This window comes from Scomber scombrus, chromosome 13, assembly GCF_963691925.1.
Source record: "Scomber scombrus chromosome 13, fScoSco1.1, whole genome shotgun sequence".
Classification (NCBI taxonomy): domain Eukaryota; kingdom Metazoa; phylum Chordata; class Actinopteri; order Scombriformes; family Scombridae; genus Scomber; species Scomber scombrus.
This window is the reverse complement of record NC_084982.1, coordinates 22912000-22930792: the sequence shown is the minus strand read 5'-3', so window position 1 is coordinate 22930792 and position 18793 is coordinate 22912000. Positions and strand designations below refer to the sequence as shown.

Sequence of the window (18793 nt, the reverse complement as noted above, 5' to 3'; positions counted from 1 at the left end):
CAATAATGAAGTTAATGTACTGTTAAATAAACTTATTAAACCACACATTTAATAATCCAATTACTATAATGACTCTTAAAGATATTTTAACTTTAATTATATGATACTGTTTTTTATGTTCCTCAAATTTAAAACTTATGTTTCCTTGCTTTGGACAAACAATTTGTTTTTTTCTTATCTTGGTACGAGTGCTCTCGACCACTTGTAAAATCTCCTCTTACCTAAAGAGAAGAGCGAAAATAAGAAAACATTGCTGAATCCCAGAAATCTGTGGGTGCTAGTAGAATAAGAACAAATCATAGATATGAATGAAAATTCATGAAAGAGAATTTGTTCATAAAGGACTTCATACATGAGGCCCGATGTTGCTGCTGGATTACATCATTTGACACAACAGCAGTCGATCCCAGCGCTGACACACACATACACTTGATAAATGTGTCCAACCAGCAATTATGGATAATTAGAGTTTCTGCAACATTGCGGATATAACACAATATTTAGTGCACAAGAAAACTTATTAGTGTTTGCACTCATTTTATTTTTGTCCTAATTATGAGCGATAATGTAACTTTGTTTAATAATGTATGACATAAGTTAAAAGCTGTGCCCTTTATGTTTGTGTGTGTGTGTTATTTTCAGGCATTTGAGCAGCAGCGCAGTGCAGCGTGGGGCAGACCGAGGCAGATCACAGCAGCGTAGCCATGCTTACACTGGCCAGGAAGCTGAAGAGGGACGATGGAGGAAAGACGGGCCGTGCCTCCGGAGCCACCGACTCCACCCACAGGGTCTCCATAAGGGACCGCCTCCTTACCAAAGGTACCTGGGTCACTGTTCACTTCCTTTTATGGATGTTAGTTAAATAGTTTTGCTTCCTCAATATAAAAAAATTCAAAGTGAGATTGGAAACTAGATGATAGCATTTGATCATGGCTGCCACTGAGGATAACTTTAACTATATATAACACTGTGTATATCTCCAGACACTAAGGCTGCATGATTTTGGTCAAAATGGTCATCTGGATTATGATGCTAATTTGTTAAGATCATGGTTATCCATTGTCAACCTGTACACTTTGCTCACTGCTGCTCTATATGAACTTTTCTTGCATGGCCTTATTACACATTAACCCTTACATACTGTTCATACTCTGACCCATAATTAGTCTCTACACCAATTCATATTCATAAATTCCCCCATCAGTCATTAATACATGTTTGATTAATTCTTCTGTGAAAAAAGACATTCACAATCACTTTTTTATTGTCCAGGTAAACATTTTATAGAACATGAATAAATACAACATGTTTGAATGCTGATTTTTCAATTAAAACAAATTAAAAATAAACAAAGGTTAAACTTGTTAAACTTTGCATATATAAAAAAATGTTAAAAAATGGGTCACATTATGTAAAGTCTGGCTAAAAGAAATATGTACATGGTGTTTTTACAGCTTTCAAATGTAAAAAATGGTTAAAATTTGACCCTGAACAGTATGTAAGGTTTAAATGATAGTGACTGGTTTCTGTACAGTGTTTGAACCGGGGTCGTCTGGAACAGAGGGGGTCAAAGAGACCTAACAGTGCCTTTTATCAGGGGTCACTGCTTTATCTAAAGGGGACAACGAAATACTGTGAACACTGTACAGTCAGTGAGTGCTACAAATAATATTGAAATCATATGAGACTTGATATTAAACATATTATTTTAGACATATAACTATTACCGTAGCTTACACCGAGTGATGATTGATTATTCTAATCAATTCTAAATGGAATTATATTAAGTGGCTGATGTGATATTGTCGTCTATTAGGGGTAATAATGACATACTGCTTGTAATATCAGATATCCTCTCGAGCTGCTGAGCTGAGGTTTAACAGTTTCACAGGCAGACAGGATAGACGGACGCTCAGTCCTGAATGTCCAATGATCTTAAAAGTATAATTTAGGTATTTTTACTTGATAGCTGGAGAGGTTGTAGTGTTTAATAATTCAGTGGTGCTCTCCGACTCAGACTCTTTGTTTAACTTGAAGAAAATCTGGATGTACCAAACTTATAAGATATACTACACAAAAGAACAAGTTACTTTGTTCTCTTGATGAAAATAATATATTGACATCCGGCAGTTGTTTCTTGACTGTTTTCTTTAACCTTGTTTTAAAACTGACTCAAGAAATTAAGGAGACGTATACTGTATGAATAGTTCATTCTCCTCAGTCTTTCTTTATTCTTCTCTCTCTCTCTGTCCATGTTTTCGCCTGTTGCTCCTTGGTATTTATAGCTTCCTCTCTTTGCCTTGAGAGCCAGCACTCAGACACCTGCCTCCTCTCTCATCCTTTAAATTTGAAAAGGTTGTCCTCGTCCCTTAAACTTATTGTCATTCCATCTACGTTTATTTATCGTCTCATTCTCTCACTCCATATTGTTTTTTTCTCCTTTTCATTCTCCAGTCTGTACATTTACTTGAACTTTACCCAACCGGCAGGAGTAGTGAAATAAACATAAGTGTTTCATTTAATGTGTTTGCGTAATGTTCATGTGGTTCACTGTGACCTGATTTGTCCAAGAACATGAATGAACAGGCTTTATTTGATAATAGGGTTAATGTCTAGAATCGATACTTGATGGTGCAGGCTACAAGAAGTTAACTATTAGTACAATAAATTAAAGTATTTCAAAACTACTTGTAATGAATTTCCACAATAAAGTTAACAAGTGCACATTTTCATGGCAACCCCCCCCCCCCCCCCCCTAAAAAAAACAAAACTCAAAATGATTAATTGAATCAATAGTTGGCAACTGTGTAAAATATAAACAACTCTTCAATGTAGGGAATTCATCAGGCCTCAAATGTATCAGAACATTAGACTGGATACATCCATCAGTGTAGATTTAACAGTGCTCTGTTCACCGCTGGCACGCTAGTCAGTAAACAAATGATTCTAAACACACGTCAGTATAATTCCCTCCTGTACAAAAGATTATAATGACTGATTTTTCTCTTGTGGATTGTTATTGCCTTGCCTTAGTTTTTTTTTTTTTTTTTTTTTTCCCATGAAGTGCTGAAGAAGATTTTGTTGGCTTCATGTTGGAGAATGATCGGCGTCATGTTTATTCTAACACATTGGTGTTTGAATAAAACAGTCCATTTTGGTACAGCAAAAGTAAATCTGCTCCCTGATGAGATCTCATCGTTGCTGTTGCCAAAGAAGTGCTGGCCATTTAAACAGTATACTAGGATAAAGACAATGTTATATTAGATACTGTAGATATTACACACACCTTCAACCAGTGTGGAGGACTCTAGTTTAATGAATTGTGGATGTTTTTGAAATATGGATAGGGACCTGGCAGGTTTTGAAGAAGAATACTTGTGCTGATAACAGGCAGGTGGTCTCATTCAACAATACAAAAACGGTCTACTTGCTCAAAAGGGCTTGTTAAATAGCTGACCCGATGCTCCGACTTTCACAGGGAGGGAAGGGAGTGAAAACACAGTTACCTAATTATTATGCTCTGCACATGTTAAATAATAGATTATATTATTATATAAATGACATGTAAAGCTCCCAAAAGAGCATCTTTTTTTTTACCCCTCAGATAATCCACACATTATTGTTCCTCTCACCTTCTTTTGGGTGGACAAGGAGAAAACAATACAGAGAACCAGAAAGTTTAAACCTAATCCTAACAACCCTCGACTCTTTCCACTGCCTTCCTGCTGGTTTTCTTCATTTATTCTTCTCTTTTCTTTCTTTCTCCTCCCCCTCCTCGCTATTTGACACCCCACTGTTCCAGCAAGTTTGTTTTTTCTGTTTTGTGAGACTGTGTATTAAAAACAAAACATTTTACAGCTCACATATTGGGCATGAATCTTTAATCCGACTAGAGCAACTTTCCAGAGTGAGCAGGTAGCATTTCAGTGCCTCATTAAATAAAGTATGTGTGTGTGTGTGGCCTCTCTTCTGCTTCTGATTCCATATTCTTATTTTCTCTCAACAGAAGTTGCAGAACTTGAAACCAATCTCCCTAGTAAGTATGATCAACACATCTCTGCACTGTTGAGCCACACTTAGTATTCCTCCCCATGTTTGTATTAACTTAGTGCTCAACTTCACGTCTTCCAGTCTATACATCTACATGTGATATATTGGAATATTGGATTACAATATCACACTTTCCTACAATTTGTTGCCCCTTAAAGTTCCTGAACTGAGGAACCTTTTTAGCTACTAAGAGTAAGGCATGTTCAACATATTGTTTCACCCTTGCCACAGTTATGACCGTCAGTATTTGTTGTATTTTGGGAATAAGAGTATTGGTGAAATATGGTGTGAGAGGAAGCAGGGCACACAGTACATACATGTTCTCCTTTTTTTCCCCCATGTTACTTTTATATTTCCAATCGTTGATCAATAGTACCAGTACCAGAATCTGATAAAATGATTATTTTTAAATGTCCATCAACATGACACAAAATGATACAAAATACAATGAAATATATTAATTATCTAAATATAGAACATATTGTATTACAATAATCTCTTCATTTTTAACCCATCAATGAGTAAAAAAACTAAAGTAATAACGATTCTACATTCTTTCAAACAATTTTTGACTTCAGATAAGATTTATTTTTATTGATCCCCCTTTGGAGACATTCAAATTGACACAGCAGTATAGTGGGAAAAAAAGTAGCAGCCTAAGGTTGAAAGTGATAAATGAATAAAAATAAAATAAAATACTATATACAGTAAACAACTCCTCCTCAACGACTCCTCATTTAACTCATATTCAACCCTTTTACCAACTGATGAATTAAGATGAAAGATCGTTATTAGCTCAAGAGAATTCCCAAAAGAGTATTGTTATATTACTGTGTTCAGTATTTACGGTCTCTAATATCTCTTGCGCAACTTCTGTATCAACCAAGTCAACTGAGTAATTTTTGTAAATATTTTTCATAACAAGGGATAAGGCTCTGTATGCATACAGCATACTAAGATACAGGATAGGGCTTGGTTTTGCTCTGTTACATGAATCTCCTGTTCTACCGCATCCCAAAGGTGCTCCATCAAATTCAGATCTGGTGATTGGGGTGGACATTGAAGCACACTGAACTCATTGTCATGTGCATGAAACCAGTTTGAGATGACTTTTGCTTTTGTGCAGAGGGAGCTATTTAAAGAAATTGTGGCTATAAAGGGATTCACACATAGGCAGGGGCATTAAAATGATTGATTGGTAAGGGAGCCCAAAGTGTGCCAGTGTTCCACCACCAGCCCTGGACTGCTGACACGAGGCAGGTTTGTGTCCATGGATGTATGCTGTCGACGCCAAATTCCAACCGTACCATCTGTGTGCCTCCACAGAAATCGAGGTCCATCAAACCAGAGTACATTTTTTTCTAGTCTTCAGTCCAGTTTTGATGAGCCTGTTCCCACTGCAGCTTCAGATGTCGGTTCTTGGCTGAGAGTAGTAGAACCTGCCGTGGTAGCCTGTCGTGTTATCTATTCTGAGATGATTTTTTTTCGAACCGTTCCAAATAAACTCTACAGACAGGAAATCGGCAGTTTCAGAAACACTCAAACTAGCGTGTCTGTCACCTACAGACAAACCACAGTCGGAGTCACTGAAATCCCCCCCCCCCCCCCCATTCAGATGTTTGATATGAACATTTAATAATAACATTTAAAAATAATTGCATGAATAAGCAGGTGCACAGGTGCTCGCTGAGTTTAATTGTATATAAGGAAACCAGCAACAGCCTCAGATGGTTCAATTCAATGATAGAGTGTTTGAACTGGTCTCTGCACATTTAAAGGTATAAAGTCTGATAAACTATTCATTTTCTAAAGCCTTTTCATCAAGGCTTCACATTATTTTTATCTTTTAGTTCAGTCGCCTTGCTCTGCCACATACATTTTCAGTATCAAGCAGGAAATGAGCAATGCTTTTAAATAGAAACGCATGTGTGGGTCTGTAGGCGTTTCATGCTTGTTCACTTCTGAGGACGTTGTTGTTCAAACAGACTTGACACCCCCCCTCTCTGCTATTTGAGCGCAGGCCTTTATTTGAGAATTCACACTTGGGTATATCAGATCTTCATTAGTCTGTTCTATCGCTGTTGTTATGCATGAGTGCAGATTCGTTATAATTTATTTGGCTGAACTTAGCATGACTGTTTATGTTTGTGTTCTGATGAATTTGCCCCCACAGCAGAGGACCAGCAAGAAAGCTGATTAGTTGGCTCGGAAATATTTTTTACTTCTTGTAGAAAAGACACAACTCAAAAGAAATGACAATCCTGTTCAATAGCGGTGAAAAAAGACTACAAGCCTGTAGGAAATATTGGTATTCAGTCACTGGGGGTTGCAGTGATGAATTTTTTTTTTTCATGAGGCTTCAATACTAAGTTTTATGGAAACCTGGCTGCATGCCATGTATCTGGACTTGGTGTTTGGCATTGATGGATATTCACCCTTTTGGGCTGACAGGAACGAGAGCTCAGGGAAAAGCAGAGATATGGGACATCTTTCAACTTCAAAACAGAGCTGAGAAGGAAAACTGAGAAAGCGGTTGTTCTGTAGGATCAACCAAAAAAACATGTAACAATAAATGCTGAATGATGTCATACATGAAATGTGCCTAGTAATGGTTGAGTTAGCACCCTGCTGAGTTTGTGCCAGTTTATTTTTAATCTAAATAGTAATAGGCCTCTAGTCATACCCAATAAAACAACCTACAAAACGATAGCACATTATAACAACTTAAACTTTGAGAACAAGAACAAAATAAAGCTACAAATGGACAGGACAGTATGAAGCAAAGTGAAAGTGTTAATGCAAAAATTCAGCAGCTACTAGTAGTCACAACAAAGGTGGTGGGTCAGTCTATGAAAGGCAACGATTTGATACAAAGTCTTGGTTTTCCTAAGCTGTAAGAAAAGAAACTTTTTGCCCCGTCAATCAATAAAACTGTTGACCCAGCAAAACTAGGATCAGATGTTGATTGTACCCCCAAACCACAAACACTAGCACACACACATAGTTAAAAGATACGTGTGAACAGTCAGGTACTCATATGAACACTGAAAGTCGTTTGCTCCTTTTCATACTGGCTATTTCTGTGGCTGAAGCTTCATATTAGCTTCAGTGATTATGGCAAGAAAAACCTATTTCAGTGTTACTTTGGGCACATGCCTGTTGTTTTAAGACACAAATTATGAAATTATGTCCTTCAAACTATATAGATACAGTATCTTGATCATACTGCTTAATAGACAGGATGAGTCATGATTTTATACTTTAATTGTCAGATGACACCTTTTATATAATGATATTTGATATGTCTGACAATTCTAGGGCCATGTGATGTGCAACAACTCTGTGTGAGTGAGTTGGATGTTCTCAAATCTTAAATCGTATCTGAACATTTGCAGATTTAATAATTCAAATGTTTCATTTTGCAGTTTCTTAAGTTATGCCGTCTAAGTTGGCATAAATGATCTTTGAGGCTGGCAGGGAAAGTTCGCAAAAAGACAAATTAACTTTCAGATATGATAATATGTTCATAAATTATTTGCAGGGTGCCATCTTTCACATGCAGCCCGCAGTAGATTATCTAATCAGTCTTACTAGAAGATGGATGTACTGTTCCATTTGAGTGCATTGTTATATCTAAAGGTAACTTTGCCTCCCTGTACAGGGGAGGCTTTTAGCTTTGTAGTGCTGAAGGTCCGTGACTTTTACAGACCACATCCTGTCATTTCTACATGATTAACAGCGCTGACCAGAACCATGAGTTCAGTTACAGTGGAACAAAGTGAATATTTCATTCTCCACTGTAATGTTCTGTCTGAATGGAGTGTTATGGAGCTGTTTAAATCATAACTTAGAAACAGAATAGAATAGAACTTGTTTTTGGCTCACCAATAACAAACATACAGTAGAAAATTACATAAGATCCATAGAATACATAAACATATTTCTTAAAATCTATCTATCTATCTATCTATCTATCTATCTATCTATCTATCTATCTATCTATCTATCTATCTATCTATCTATCTATCTATCTATCTATCTATCTATCTATCTATCTATCTATCTATCTATCTATCTATCTATCTATCTATCTATCTATCTATCTATCTATCTGTCTTTCTGTCTCTGTCTATCTATCTAAAATATGTAAAGTATCAAATATAAGTGCATATCAGTTCCTGTGTGTGTGTATTGCGTATTGAGCATTTTGGAAGTGTTTAAAATATTGATTTGCATTTATAAATATACCTGGTTGCCAAAGGAACTCTGTAGTGCCACAGTATAAAATTCTACAGTTGTACAGATATATTTTTACACTTAGATACATATTTATGGGTTTGAATTTTATTGAAGTATTTTAGGATATAGGGGGAATTTAGGGGGAGAATTTAGAGTGTCCAATTAGCCTAATCTGCATGTATTAGGGATGTGGGAGGAAACCTGAATCCCAGGAGAAAACCCACGCAAACACGAGGAGAACATGCAAACTCCACACAGAAACAACCAGCCGGACAGGTGGAGGTGAAGATGTTTCTGTGAGGCTGTAGTGCTAGTCACTGAGCCAACGTGCTGCCCTAAAGACGGAGGAAAGGTTAGGAACGGTAGAAAGGGGCAAAGGAGAGAGGGTGGGGTAGAGAAGGTGGTGGCAAGGAGGGCGGGTGGGCGTGGGGATGATGGAGGGATGGTGGGCCGAAGAAAAGGTGGAATGAGGGACGTGGGGCTGTGGGAAGATGGGAGTCTGGGAGTTATTAAAAAGGTGGAATGAGGCAGATTGGGGACGATGGGGGACAGGTGGAGGGGAAAGGAGGGAGGATGGAGAGGTGAAGGGTGGAGGGAACTACTGCTGTCCAGCTTGCACTGAACAACCAGCAGCTTCGTCCACCTAACTGTTGCTGTTTTATTTATTTTTCTTAAAAATCCGCCTCCATAAACCCTTATTTTTCTTCTCCCCCTTTTCTTTCTGTTTCTTCTCAGTCGCCTCCCTTTCTCTCAGTTGTTTTTCAACCTCTTCCTGCATTTCTATAAGTTGTTTCTCGATCTTTTCCTGTTGTACTTTCACTTTTTTTTCGGCTCTCTCTCGTTTTTCTTTCCGTTTTTTCTCGAACTTTTCCTGTTTTATTTTCTGTTTTTCCTCAGCCTTCACTTCTTTTTCTCTCCGTTTTTCATTCTTGCTGAGCAGGTGTTGGATGTGTTCCTCCATCTTGGTGACTTTTATCCTCCATCTCTGCTCATTTTCGGTGAGCTCGCTCTGATACATCCTCTCCAGAGCGATGCACTTGGTCTGCCAGTTATGCTCCGACTGACTACATTTAGTTTGCTCACAGATTAGTTCGTTAGACACATTGTCTAACGTGACTAAGAGATGGCTCCTCTCTTTCTTCAGAGCGAGTATGTCACAATCCCTGAGGTGGATTTGCTCCTCCAGCTGGTCAGTTTTCTCCAGCAACTCGTCCTGCATGTTCACCTGGAGAGCTGGCTCTTCTTGCTTCATCTTGGTGACTGTTATCTTCCATCTCTGCTCATTTTCGGCGAGCTCACTCTGATACATCCTCTCCAGAGCGATGCACTTGGTCTGCCAGTTATGCTCCGACTGACTAATTTTAGTTTGCTCACAGATTAGTTCGTTAGACACATTGTCTAACGTGACTAAGAGATGGCTCCTCTCTTTCTTCAGAGCGAGTGTGTCCACATCCCTGAGGTGGATTTGCTCCTCCAGCTGGTTAATTTTCTCCTGCAGGTTCACCTGGAGAGCTGGCTCTTGTAGTTCAGAAGTGGCTCTGAGATTTTCTGCCTGATTGGGCATCAAGCAGTTTTTAATTCTTTGCAGCTCCTCTGCCTGCATTTCTACGAGTTCCTTAAGAGAGGAGATTTCTTTGTCCCTCTCAACAATTGTGTTCTGGCTCCTTTTAATTTCACTCATGTATTTCCATTCCTGGCTCAACATGTTTGACTCCAGGTTGACTTTGTCAGCCTGTGCCGAGTCCAAAAATGGTTTGATGAAGTGGAACCACCGGTTCCACTCATCAATTACACCCTCAGCTTGTCTGAGGGATTTTCTAAGATGGTTGGTGAGGTCATTTTCAGGTCCTGGCTGTGTGGTGTTGTTGGCAAACCTTGCCTGGTGTGAGGGGTAGTGTACTCTACTCATTGTTTCTGCAGAGACGAATATAATAAATGTTTGTTAGTCCTGTAGTTGTCTGTTAGTAGACAAGTTGTCTGTCCCAGACACACGTAGACTGTGTAGAGGATCGTAGTGGTCCTTGGTAGACTGTAAACTCTGGTACACGATACTGTGTGTAGTTTAAGTGAGTTATAGTTCTGTACTCTGAGATATACAGTATTTAACTACGACCGAAAATATTACACTATGATGTCATCAGACAACAAAGGCAAACTATGATGTCATCAGACAACAAAGGCAAACTATGATGTCATCATTTCATGACATCACAGTTTGCCTTTGAAGAGTACAACCAGTGTGACATCATCAGTAGGTCATGTGACCTGACAGCAACACATCCAGATTTCAGAATTGAACCAACATTTTTGGAGAAAAGTTGCATTGATGTTGAACTGACCAGTCTGGTGATGCAGGTTGTTAAGTTTTTTTACACTATTAAAATTCTTCACTGATGATCACTAATTCTGCTGATTTTTGCTTTGCTTGCAGATTTATCAACATGAATCCATCATGAATCATTGACCATTATGTAATGATATTTGAACTTCAGTTAAAAGCTCTTAAACTGCAACAAACCAGCAGCTAATCAGAACTACTTGTCGAGTGTGTCCAGATTCATACCTCAGTCTCCAAAAATGAACATATCTCTTTGGGGAAATAACAACTCAGGATCTAAACAGAAGCTGTGGTTAAGGAGTTATTGTGTTTGTCCACTGGCAGATATAAATGGACATAATCTTAATTGATTTTTGTGTGTTACCTGACCTGAATTTACTTCCTTTACTGTGGGCCAAATTTACTAAAGGTTTGCATGTGTAAAAATGTGTGCAAACTTGACGTCACCCGCAAAAAATTTGCAAGCTGATCTACTAATGCTGCGCAGTGAGGGTTGCGTCTTTCAAATGTGCAAGATAATACGCGCTGTCCATGTAGTACGTTTGTCATAATGAATATGTAATATGGGGTGTTTCAACCTCAGTGTGCAATATACAGGGAGGAGAAAATGCAAATATGTTATTTAGCACAGGCATTGTGATTTACCAAACCTGAAAGTAATTTTTCTGACGCTAACTGCGTCTATAAATAATACCTTTGAAGGGCAGGTATTAACCGGCTGTTCACTGCGCACAGATGACTTCTGTTACTGTGGAGAGGAGGAGACAGAGGCACAATGACAGAATATGCACAGGACAGAGTTTTTCCACTGTGTTAATATTTTTGGAGTGGAATATTTTTGGTTTTTACTAGCAGCATTGACTTTGTCACAAATACTCTCCCATATGTTGGTTTTTCTGGTAATATTTTTTTTTGTTATAAGTCAATATATTTGTTAACCTCTTCCACTAGAACCTGATCACATTTCATTTTGCCCTTGCAGGCTTTCTGCTCGTCCAAACTCTCCATTCAGACACGCAAAACCCTCATTTAAATACTGCTGTCACCACCCTGTTACACCTGTTTTCATTTACGCAATTATTCTTAGTAGATCACCCGCAAAACGCACGCAAACGAAACGCGCAATCTATTGCAGTGCGCACACAATTTAGTACCCACTACTAGGGATCTTAGTAAATCAGGCTCTGTGACTTTAATCTAGTGACATTTTTGTCGTATGGGGGCATTGGTTTAATATCTAATATTAGGCTGTGTATTTGACTGCTCATCTTATACAAATGTGACCCGCTCCATCAAAATGAGTCAGATGTCGCAGCGGTCCGTTCTTGTAAAAACACGTTTTTACAAGAACAAGTTGGATTTTAGCCTGTTTTTGGGTTTTTGTGTGTTTTCTGAATAAAAGTCTCAGCGTCAATATAAAGTCAATATTAATGCAAAATTGATTAAAAGTATAGTTTGAAGCTTTTAAACATGACATTAGTTAGATAAGTTTCCCTGTTTATTGACAATGCTGAATAAAGTTTATTGACAGATGAGACAGATTGTACTTGACAGTGGACGAAGATGCCAAGCTAGATACGTGAGGAAGACTTTTTATATTCAGTTACATCTGACAGCAATCGAGCAGAGCTAATGTTGGATTATTTAAGTGCGCCAGCGGGTGATAGTAGAGTGGAGTCTGACTCGGACAGTCCACGGGCTAACATTAGCTCCGATAATAACGCTCAATGTAAGATGGATGAGGAGGAGGATGTTTTACTCATGGTTGATCCGATGATGGCATACAATTATAGTTAGGCACAAAGGTCAAATGTCAACAAAAATATTGGGTTCATTTTGACTTGAGTCTTAATACATTTGTTTTAATTAATGTGAAAAATGGCTGAATGTGACTGATTATCTTTGAAGCCCTTTCTTTCAAACATAACATTTGATGACAGCCAAACTTTGGAAGAGCATATCTCACTGAATATTTGGTGTAGAAAGATTATATGGGTGTCTCAATAAAGCTGAGACTTGTCTCTTTACAGACATACAAACTTCTCAAAATGTGTTTCTGGGTCAGTGTGACTCAAACTGATGGAGCAGGTCACAAATAAAGGGTATAAGAAAGGCTGATAATACAATGTAACTTATTTAGTTATATATTTCTTCTGCATGAACACGGTTAAAAATCTCTCTCCAGGTGATGTTAATGGTCCTGAGCGCAGTAAATGCCCTTGACCACCAGGGGGGAATGTGGTGCCACAGGGAGCCCCACAGCCATGCTTTTTTTTTTTTTTGCAGTCAAGTAACAAGTAATAAGAAATAATGGTAAGCTTTCATACAGCTGCTTATGACTTTAACCTTTGACTCATTTCTAACTGTCTTTCTCTCCTCCCTTTCCCTCCCCATTTCAGGTACGTGCAAAGCCAATTTCCCAGATGAGGACAAGCTGCATCATTTTCAGTTGGCAGTGTCTCCTGGTAAGAAAAAAAACACACAAAAAACAACTTGAACAATGGATACAGAAAGAAATCATGACTGTCATGTTGGCCTCCACCATTGAAATGCTAATATTATATACTGTATACACTTATTATTACTTTGCTTATTATTAAACTTAACCAGTGACAGTTCAACAGATTAATAAAGATTTTGTTAACCTCTTGTTAAAGATTCAGAAATGCTGGATACAAACAGGTAAAGATGCCAATAAATGATTAGTCACCCAAAATCGTATAAATGAGTGAGTTTAAAACTAGCAAGGACCAAGAAGGATATTGAAGTTCAAATATGCTGCAAAAATATAGATAAAACTGGCTTTTATTTTGAAGTGTTTCGAGTCTTTCAGTTAATTATTGAAACATTATAAATGCATCATAAACATGTTTGGTTTGGCCACCACTTTTTTATGTAGTGGAGAAAGAAGAACCACATAAATCATAATGTACTACTCTAACAAATAAATTTGAAAATTAAGAATAAAAACTTCCATCTTAATGTGACTCTACTGTGTGAATACAGAGAGCTCCAGCCTGTATTTAGGACAAATGCTTTCTCATTTTGTATCATCTTTATCTGAGACAATATGTCGGGTTTGTGTGTGTGGGTTGTGGGAGAGGAGGATGTGGTGTGTGTTTGCTTGTGTGACAAAGAGCAAGACGGCAAGTGTTAACGATTTGTTTTTAAGGCTGTGGGTGTCTTTTTTTAAAAAGTATTCCCCCCAAAATGGCACTCGAGTCCTCTCCGTGTTTGGACTTTACAGCTGCAGTGTCATTATTCGCCAAGTTCAATCTGCTTGCTCAGCAGTGTTCCAAGCTTAGTGGGCTACCTGTCGATTATTGTACAAGCCAAACACGCTGGTGTGGAATTACCCAAATCCCCGGGGGCTCTCTTGCCCCTCTCTTCATGTTCTCTCTCTCCCTCTCTCCCTCCTCTCTCTCTCTGTCCTCAAGCCCATTGTCACCTTCGCGTTTCCCTTATTTATAAAATGTCACACTCTGTCTTCATCTTCTCAGTATACACAACATTGAGATCAAGAGCTAAGGGCTTACAGCTGTGTGTGTGTGTGTGTGTGTGTGTGTGTGTGTGTGTGTGAGAGAGAGAGAGAGAATAATAGAAAGACAGACTGAAAAAAGAGATTAAAGATAGTGAAACATGGACAGAATATTTTCCAACACTATGTTAAACCACACCAGATGAAAAAATCCAGACACGCAAATGTTAGGAACATTGTGAAGAAATCTCAATTAATTTTAAACCGATATCATATTTAGTCATCCTCCCTTGTTTGTTATTTTTTAAATGTGCTGTTAAAAGATCCAAATGGACCGGAGTGGCATTTTTTAGGTATGTTTACATGCTGTCTAATGCGCTGCAGCTGAGGCCGCTAATTAACCGTCTAGCCTGCAGTCTGATGTTTGTTTGGAGACTCAACAAACAACAAGCTGAATGCAGAACAAGACACACGTTCATATTTGTAAGTTAGATAAGAAGGAGGAGACTCTAGCGGGAAAGCTGATGTGGGTGTGTGAGTGTTGGGAAGCAGGCTGCTGCGTGCAACCGCCTGTTCTGCCTCTGATAACTCGTTATTGCTATTTTTGTTTGTTAAGAATTTTGATTGGCTGCAGAGAAACAAGTTGGAGAAGTAACAGTACTCCATTATATTAATGCAAAACTATGAGGCGCCTAACAAAATATATCCAAAGGAGAACAGGGGACAAGTAATTTACAGGGCAGTTTCAGTCGTACTTCAAGTATAATACAAATTCAGGCCAACAGGGGGCAGAAATCAGCTGTACAGAGAGGTTGTCAATAAGCCAACAGTTGAGCCAGATTATCCATCCCCCTGTATTTGGAGGTATAATTGAAGGCAATAATCCTACTTAGCACAAAAAAAATGAAAAAATGGTGTTTGCACAACTGTGATAAATATTTAACACGGACAGTTTAAGTCATTTTACCGTTAGCCTTCATTTTCTGACTAAACTGTTGGCTTGCAGGACTGCGATGGCACGCCAATATCTACTGGCATATGTCACTGAAACCGCCCTCAGATAGCAGACAGTATGTTGCAGACATCTGAGAAGGCTTGAGCCACAGTACTAGAGTTTATTACTTTATATTAAAAGAGACCTGTCATACTGAATTTCTGTCACATTTATTCTTGCTTCTTCCTTTCCTAAATCTTATTATCAGATTCTTGTTCACTAAGTCTCATTTAAATCACTATTTTTTCACATTTTATTGCAAGATTCCTGCATGATATTTTTCTGATATTATAGCAGTAAACCCAACATTTGAGAGCTGTTTCATTGAAGGAGTTGAAGGAACTCGCTGCATCCCATTTTTAACTAAAATGACATGTTACTGTTATTTTTTAGTAAGTGGTGAATTTATTTTAAAAGTTTCAAGCTGTTCCAGTCTTTGTCCCTAAGTGTGTGTATGTATGTGATTCATCTGTCTCCCTGCCACCCTAATAGGCACTGTAACTCAGTAACAGCTTAGTTTTCACAAAGGCCCTTGTAAGCAAAATCTGCAGCGAAGAGCAAAGACCAGCAATTAGAGAAAAGGTTTGGTGTCATGTTCTTTAAGAGAAGTTGATAAGGAAGGTTGAGTTCCCCAGGAAAAACTCGCTCAATTATTCAAAAACACACACACACACACACACACACACACACACACACACACACACACACACACACACACACACACACACACACACACACACACACACACACACACACACACACACAGTCCACTCCTCCATTTTTCACTTCCTTCCACTTGCTCTTTTCTCTTATAGCGTTTTCAGTTTATGTATTTTGTTTAATTCCTATCCTTACCCTCGGCATCCCCGTTATTTAAAACTCCCTTCATTTTACATTGATAGCAGGTGTATGTATGTGCTCTGTGTTACGACAGCAACAACAAAAACACATCCAGGTGAGGTTTCGTACTTCTACTGTTTCATTTTTATTAGGGCCGGGACTTTAACGCGTTAATTAAGATTAATTAATTACACAATAATTAACGCGTTAAAAAAATTGACACATTTTAATCGCACTTATTTTTGCACCGCGGAACGTTTCTCACTGGATGAGTTTCAGGCGGACCGATTATACTGGAGCACCAACTAGCGTAGTTCAGACAACAACACACCACAGTGAACATGAACGAAGTAGCTGATGAGACCGCTTTGGTTGGCCCCGTGGGTCCCGGCCCTAATTATTATATGACCCTTAAACTGTGCTGTCCAGTTTCCTTCAAGAATGATAAAGTAGCTTCATAATTTACACTGAGAAGCTCACATTTTCATCGCAGGGAAAGTATTTGCGGGCAGGCAGGCCAGCAAGAAAAGCAACTTGCATCTGGATGCTCATTGTCTTCAGTGAAAACATCTCAACTTGTCTCAACTTGTTGGGATGATGAATTAGGAGTCCCGGCTTACGCAAGTACTTCTTTTCTCCAATCCTTTTCTATTTTTTCCTTTTTTCTGTTGTGTTTTCTTCTGTTCTCCTGGTTTCCCTGGGAGATACTAATTAGCACTGTATACTCTATGAACATAATCATAATTCTTTTATTTAATTGAAGCATTTGATTGACAGTTGTTGGCTCATGTCTTAATGGATTCACCTACAAAACACACTGCTTGACATAATGTGACTAAATCAAAACAATATAAGTCTAGAAATTCAGCTTTTTAGAAAAGTGAGAAAAGTGAGAAAAATCTAATTTGTGTTGGAGCCATTTGACTATTTAATTCTTGCCTCATTAAACATTTCCTACACATATCTATGAAAGGTTTTTACAGAGCAACAGTAATATAAAAATAACTCGTCACACATGTTAACATTATCATCTTGTTCATTAAGTCTTGTCAACAATAACGCAGTCTTTATGTTGCTGCGTTGAAGGTGTGTGGTGTAATATTCATCCAGGTGAAGATAGTCAGTAACATTTTCAAACCAAGCTGCTTTTGTGTTGTATTGTCTTTGGATTGATTTTATTTATGGATCGTCTGACACAGAGACAAAAAAAAATCCAAGCTGAAAACACTTATTTCCAACATGGACCCAAGATGTTAGAAGACAAAGACAACACAAACAAAGGTTCAGCATTTTAAAAAAAACAAACAAACAAAACAACCCCACACAATTCAAAAAGATCAACAACACACCAATTAAATTTATGAAAAAAATGAAAATAACTCACATCAGAGAGAGAGTGGAGTGACTCACATCGGTCACATCACTCAAAGACAACAACAACATAAAAAAACAAAAATAGTCTCTGTTTTATTTTATTCAGATGTATTTATACCAACATGAATCTTACATCTCTTTTGCTGCATTAAAAATCTTTGGCTTAGTAAATGATCAGAGCAGTTTCTCTGTCTCTCTCTCTGTAGTTACTCTGTTTAGTACAGTTTCCCTTTCCCATGCAGCAGCTCCATGCGGTGACCCTCGTGGCCTCGGACCACTGTGTCTCTGAGGAATGGGGACAGCAGCAACACTCCGAGGTTAACACATTCTCTTGTGGTCATCGTTTGAATTCACAGAAGTACGCACACGGTGAAAGAAAATGGATGTGCATATTGTTTCGTCTTTGTGATTCAGATGCAAACTCGTTCTGCTCGATTTGCACATGTATAATTAATGTGTTGTGCACATTGCTATGGCTACCAGCAAAAACCCTGAGTGTATGAGCAAGTGGACACATTGTAGGGATACCGAGAGTTGTGTTGACTCTTAAAAAAGGTAGATTTATAGCAAGTATGATAGCTATATTTTTAAAAAAATTTTAAATTAAGACATTTTCACCAAATAATATTATATTTATTAGGGGTTTCAGTCACTCAGTTTTCATGTGTAGGCTAATGTTAATGCTTGACCTCAAATTATTACATAATCATAAACATGGTTAAAGAAAGATTAAAGAGAACATATCATGCACATTTTCAGGTCTGTATATTTATTCTCCACTGGAATAAATTTCTTTGACTTCCAGTTTAAAAAAACATATCTTATACTGGATCTTTATGCAGTTCAACCTCTCTCTGAAACAGGCTTTTTAAGCTCCTGTCTCTCTGAGCTCCCCCCCCAGTGAACCCCAGCCAACACTGGAGGATATCTAATCAAACAGTAGTAGTCAGATTTCTTTCTCCTCCTTCACTCAAAATGTCAACTTCTCAAATACATCCGTACAGGTCTGAGCCAAAATCCAATCCGAAATATGCGTACAATGCAAACACTCCTTGAACATCCTTAGCAACAAAGTGAAATTTTGTGGGCATGTGTGAACAATCTGACATCAGTATGAATTAAAAGTCCTGTCTGAGAGCATTTTTACATATGTTCACCTCATGTTTTGGCTCTTTTGACTACTTTTAACATAGATATCTGATATTGTATGTAAATAATTGACAGAAATCACAAAAATAAGTATGTCTAATGTATCTAATGATTAATGGAAATAGTAGACAAATTATTATACATTTAAAGAATGTTTCCAGAGACAGCACTCTATCAAGGACATGTATCTTTCTAGTACGTCTACATGCGTCATCCTACATGAATACAAATAAAACATACATGTTATATGTGAATGGAACTCCAGTCAGCCCTGAAGGATATGTACTCACACAATAGTAGTCAGAAAAGAAAAGAAAAGAAAAGAAAAAGT

At 38.0% G+C, this 18793-nt stretch overlaps 1 protein-coding gene across 1 annotated transcript in view; it reads left to right on the top strand.

The window, feature by feature from the left end:
* Window positions 1–18793, top strand: part of ube2f (ubiquitin-conjugating enzyme E2F (putative)) — a 62053-nt gene that overhangs the window by 7584 nt on the left and 35676 nt on the right. The window contains exons 2-4 of the mRNA XM_062432162.1: window positions 643–819; window positions 4007–4036; window positions 13027–13092. Coding sequence (XP_062288146.1) covers window positions 705–819; window positions 4007–4036; window positions 13027–13092 — 211 coding nt within the window. The 5' untranslated portion in view covers window positions 643–704. The remainder of the gene's footprint in view (window positions 1–642; window positions 820–4006; window positions 4037–13026; window positions 13093–18793) is intronic.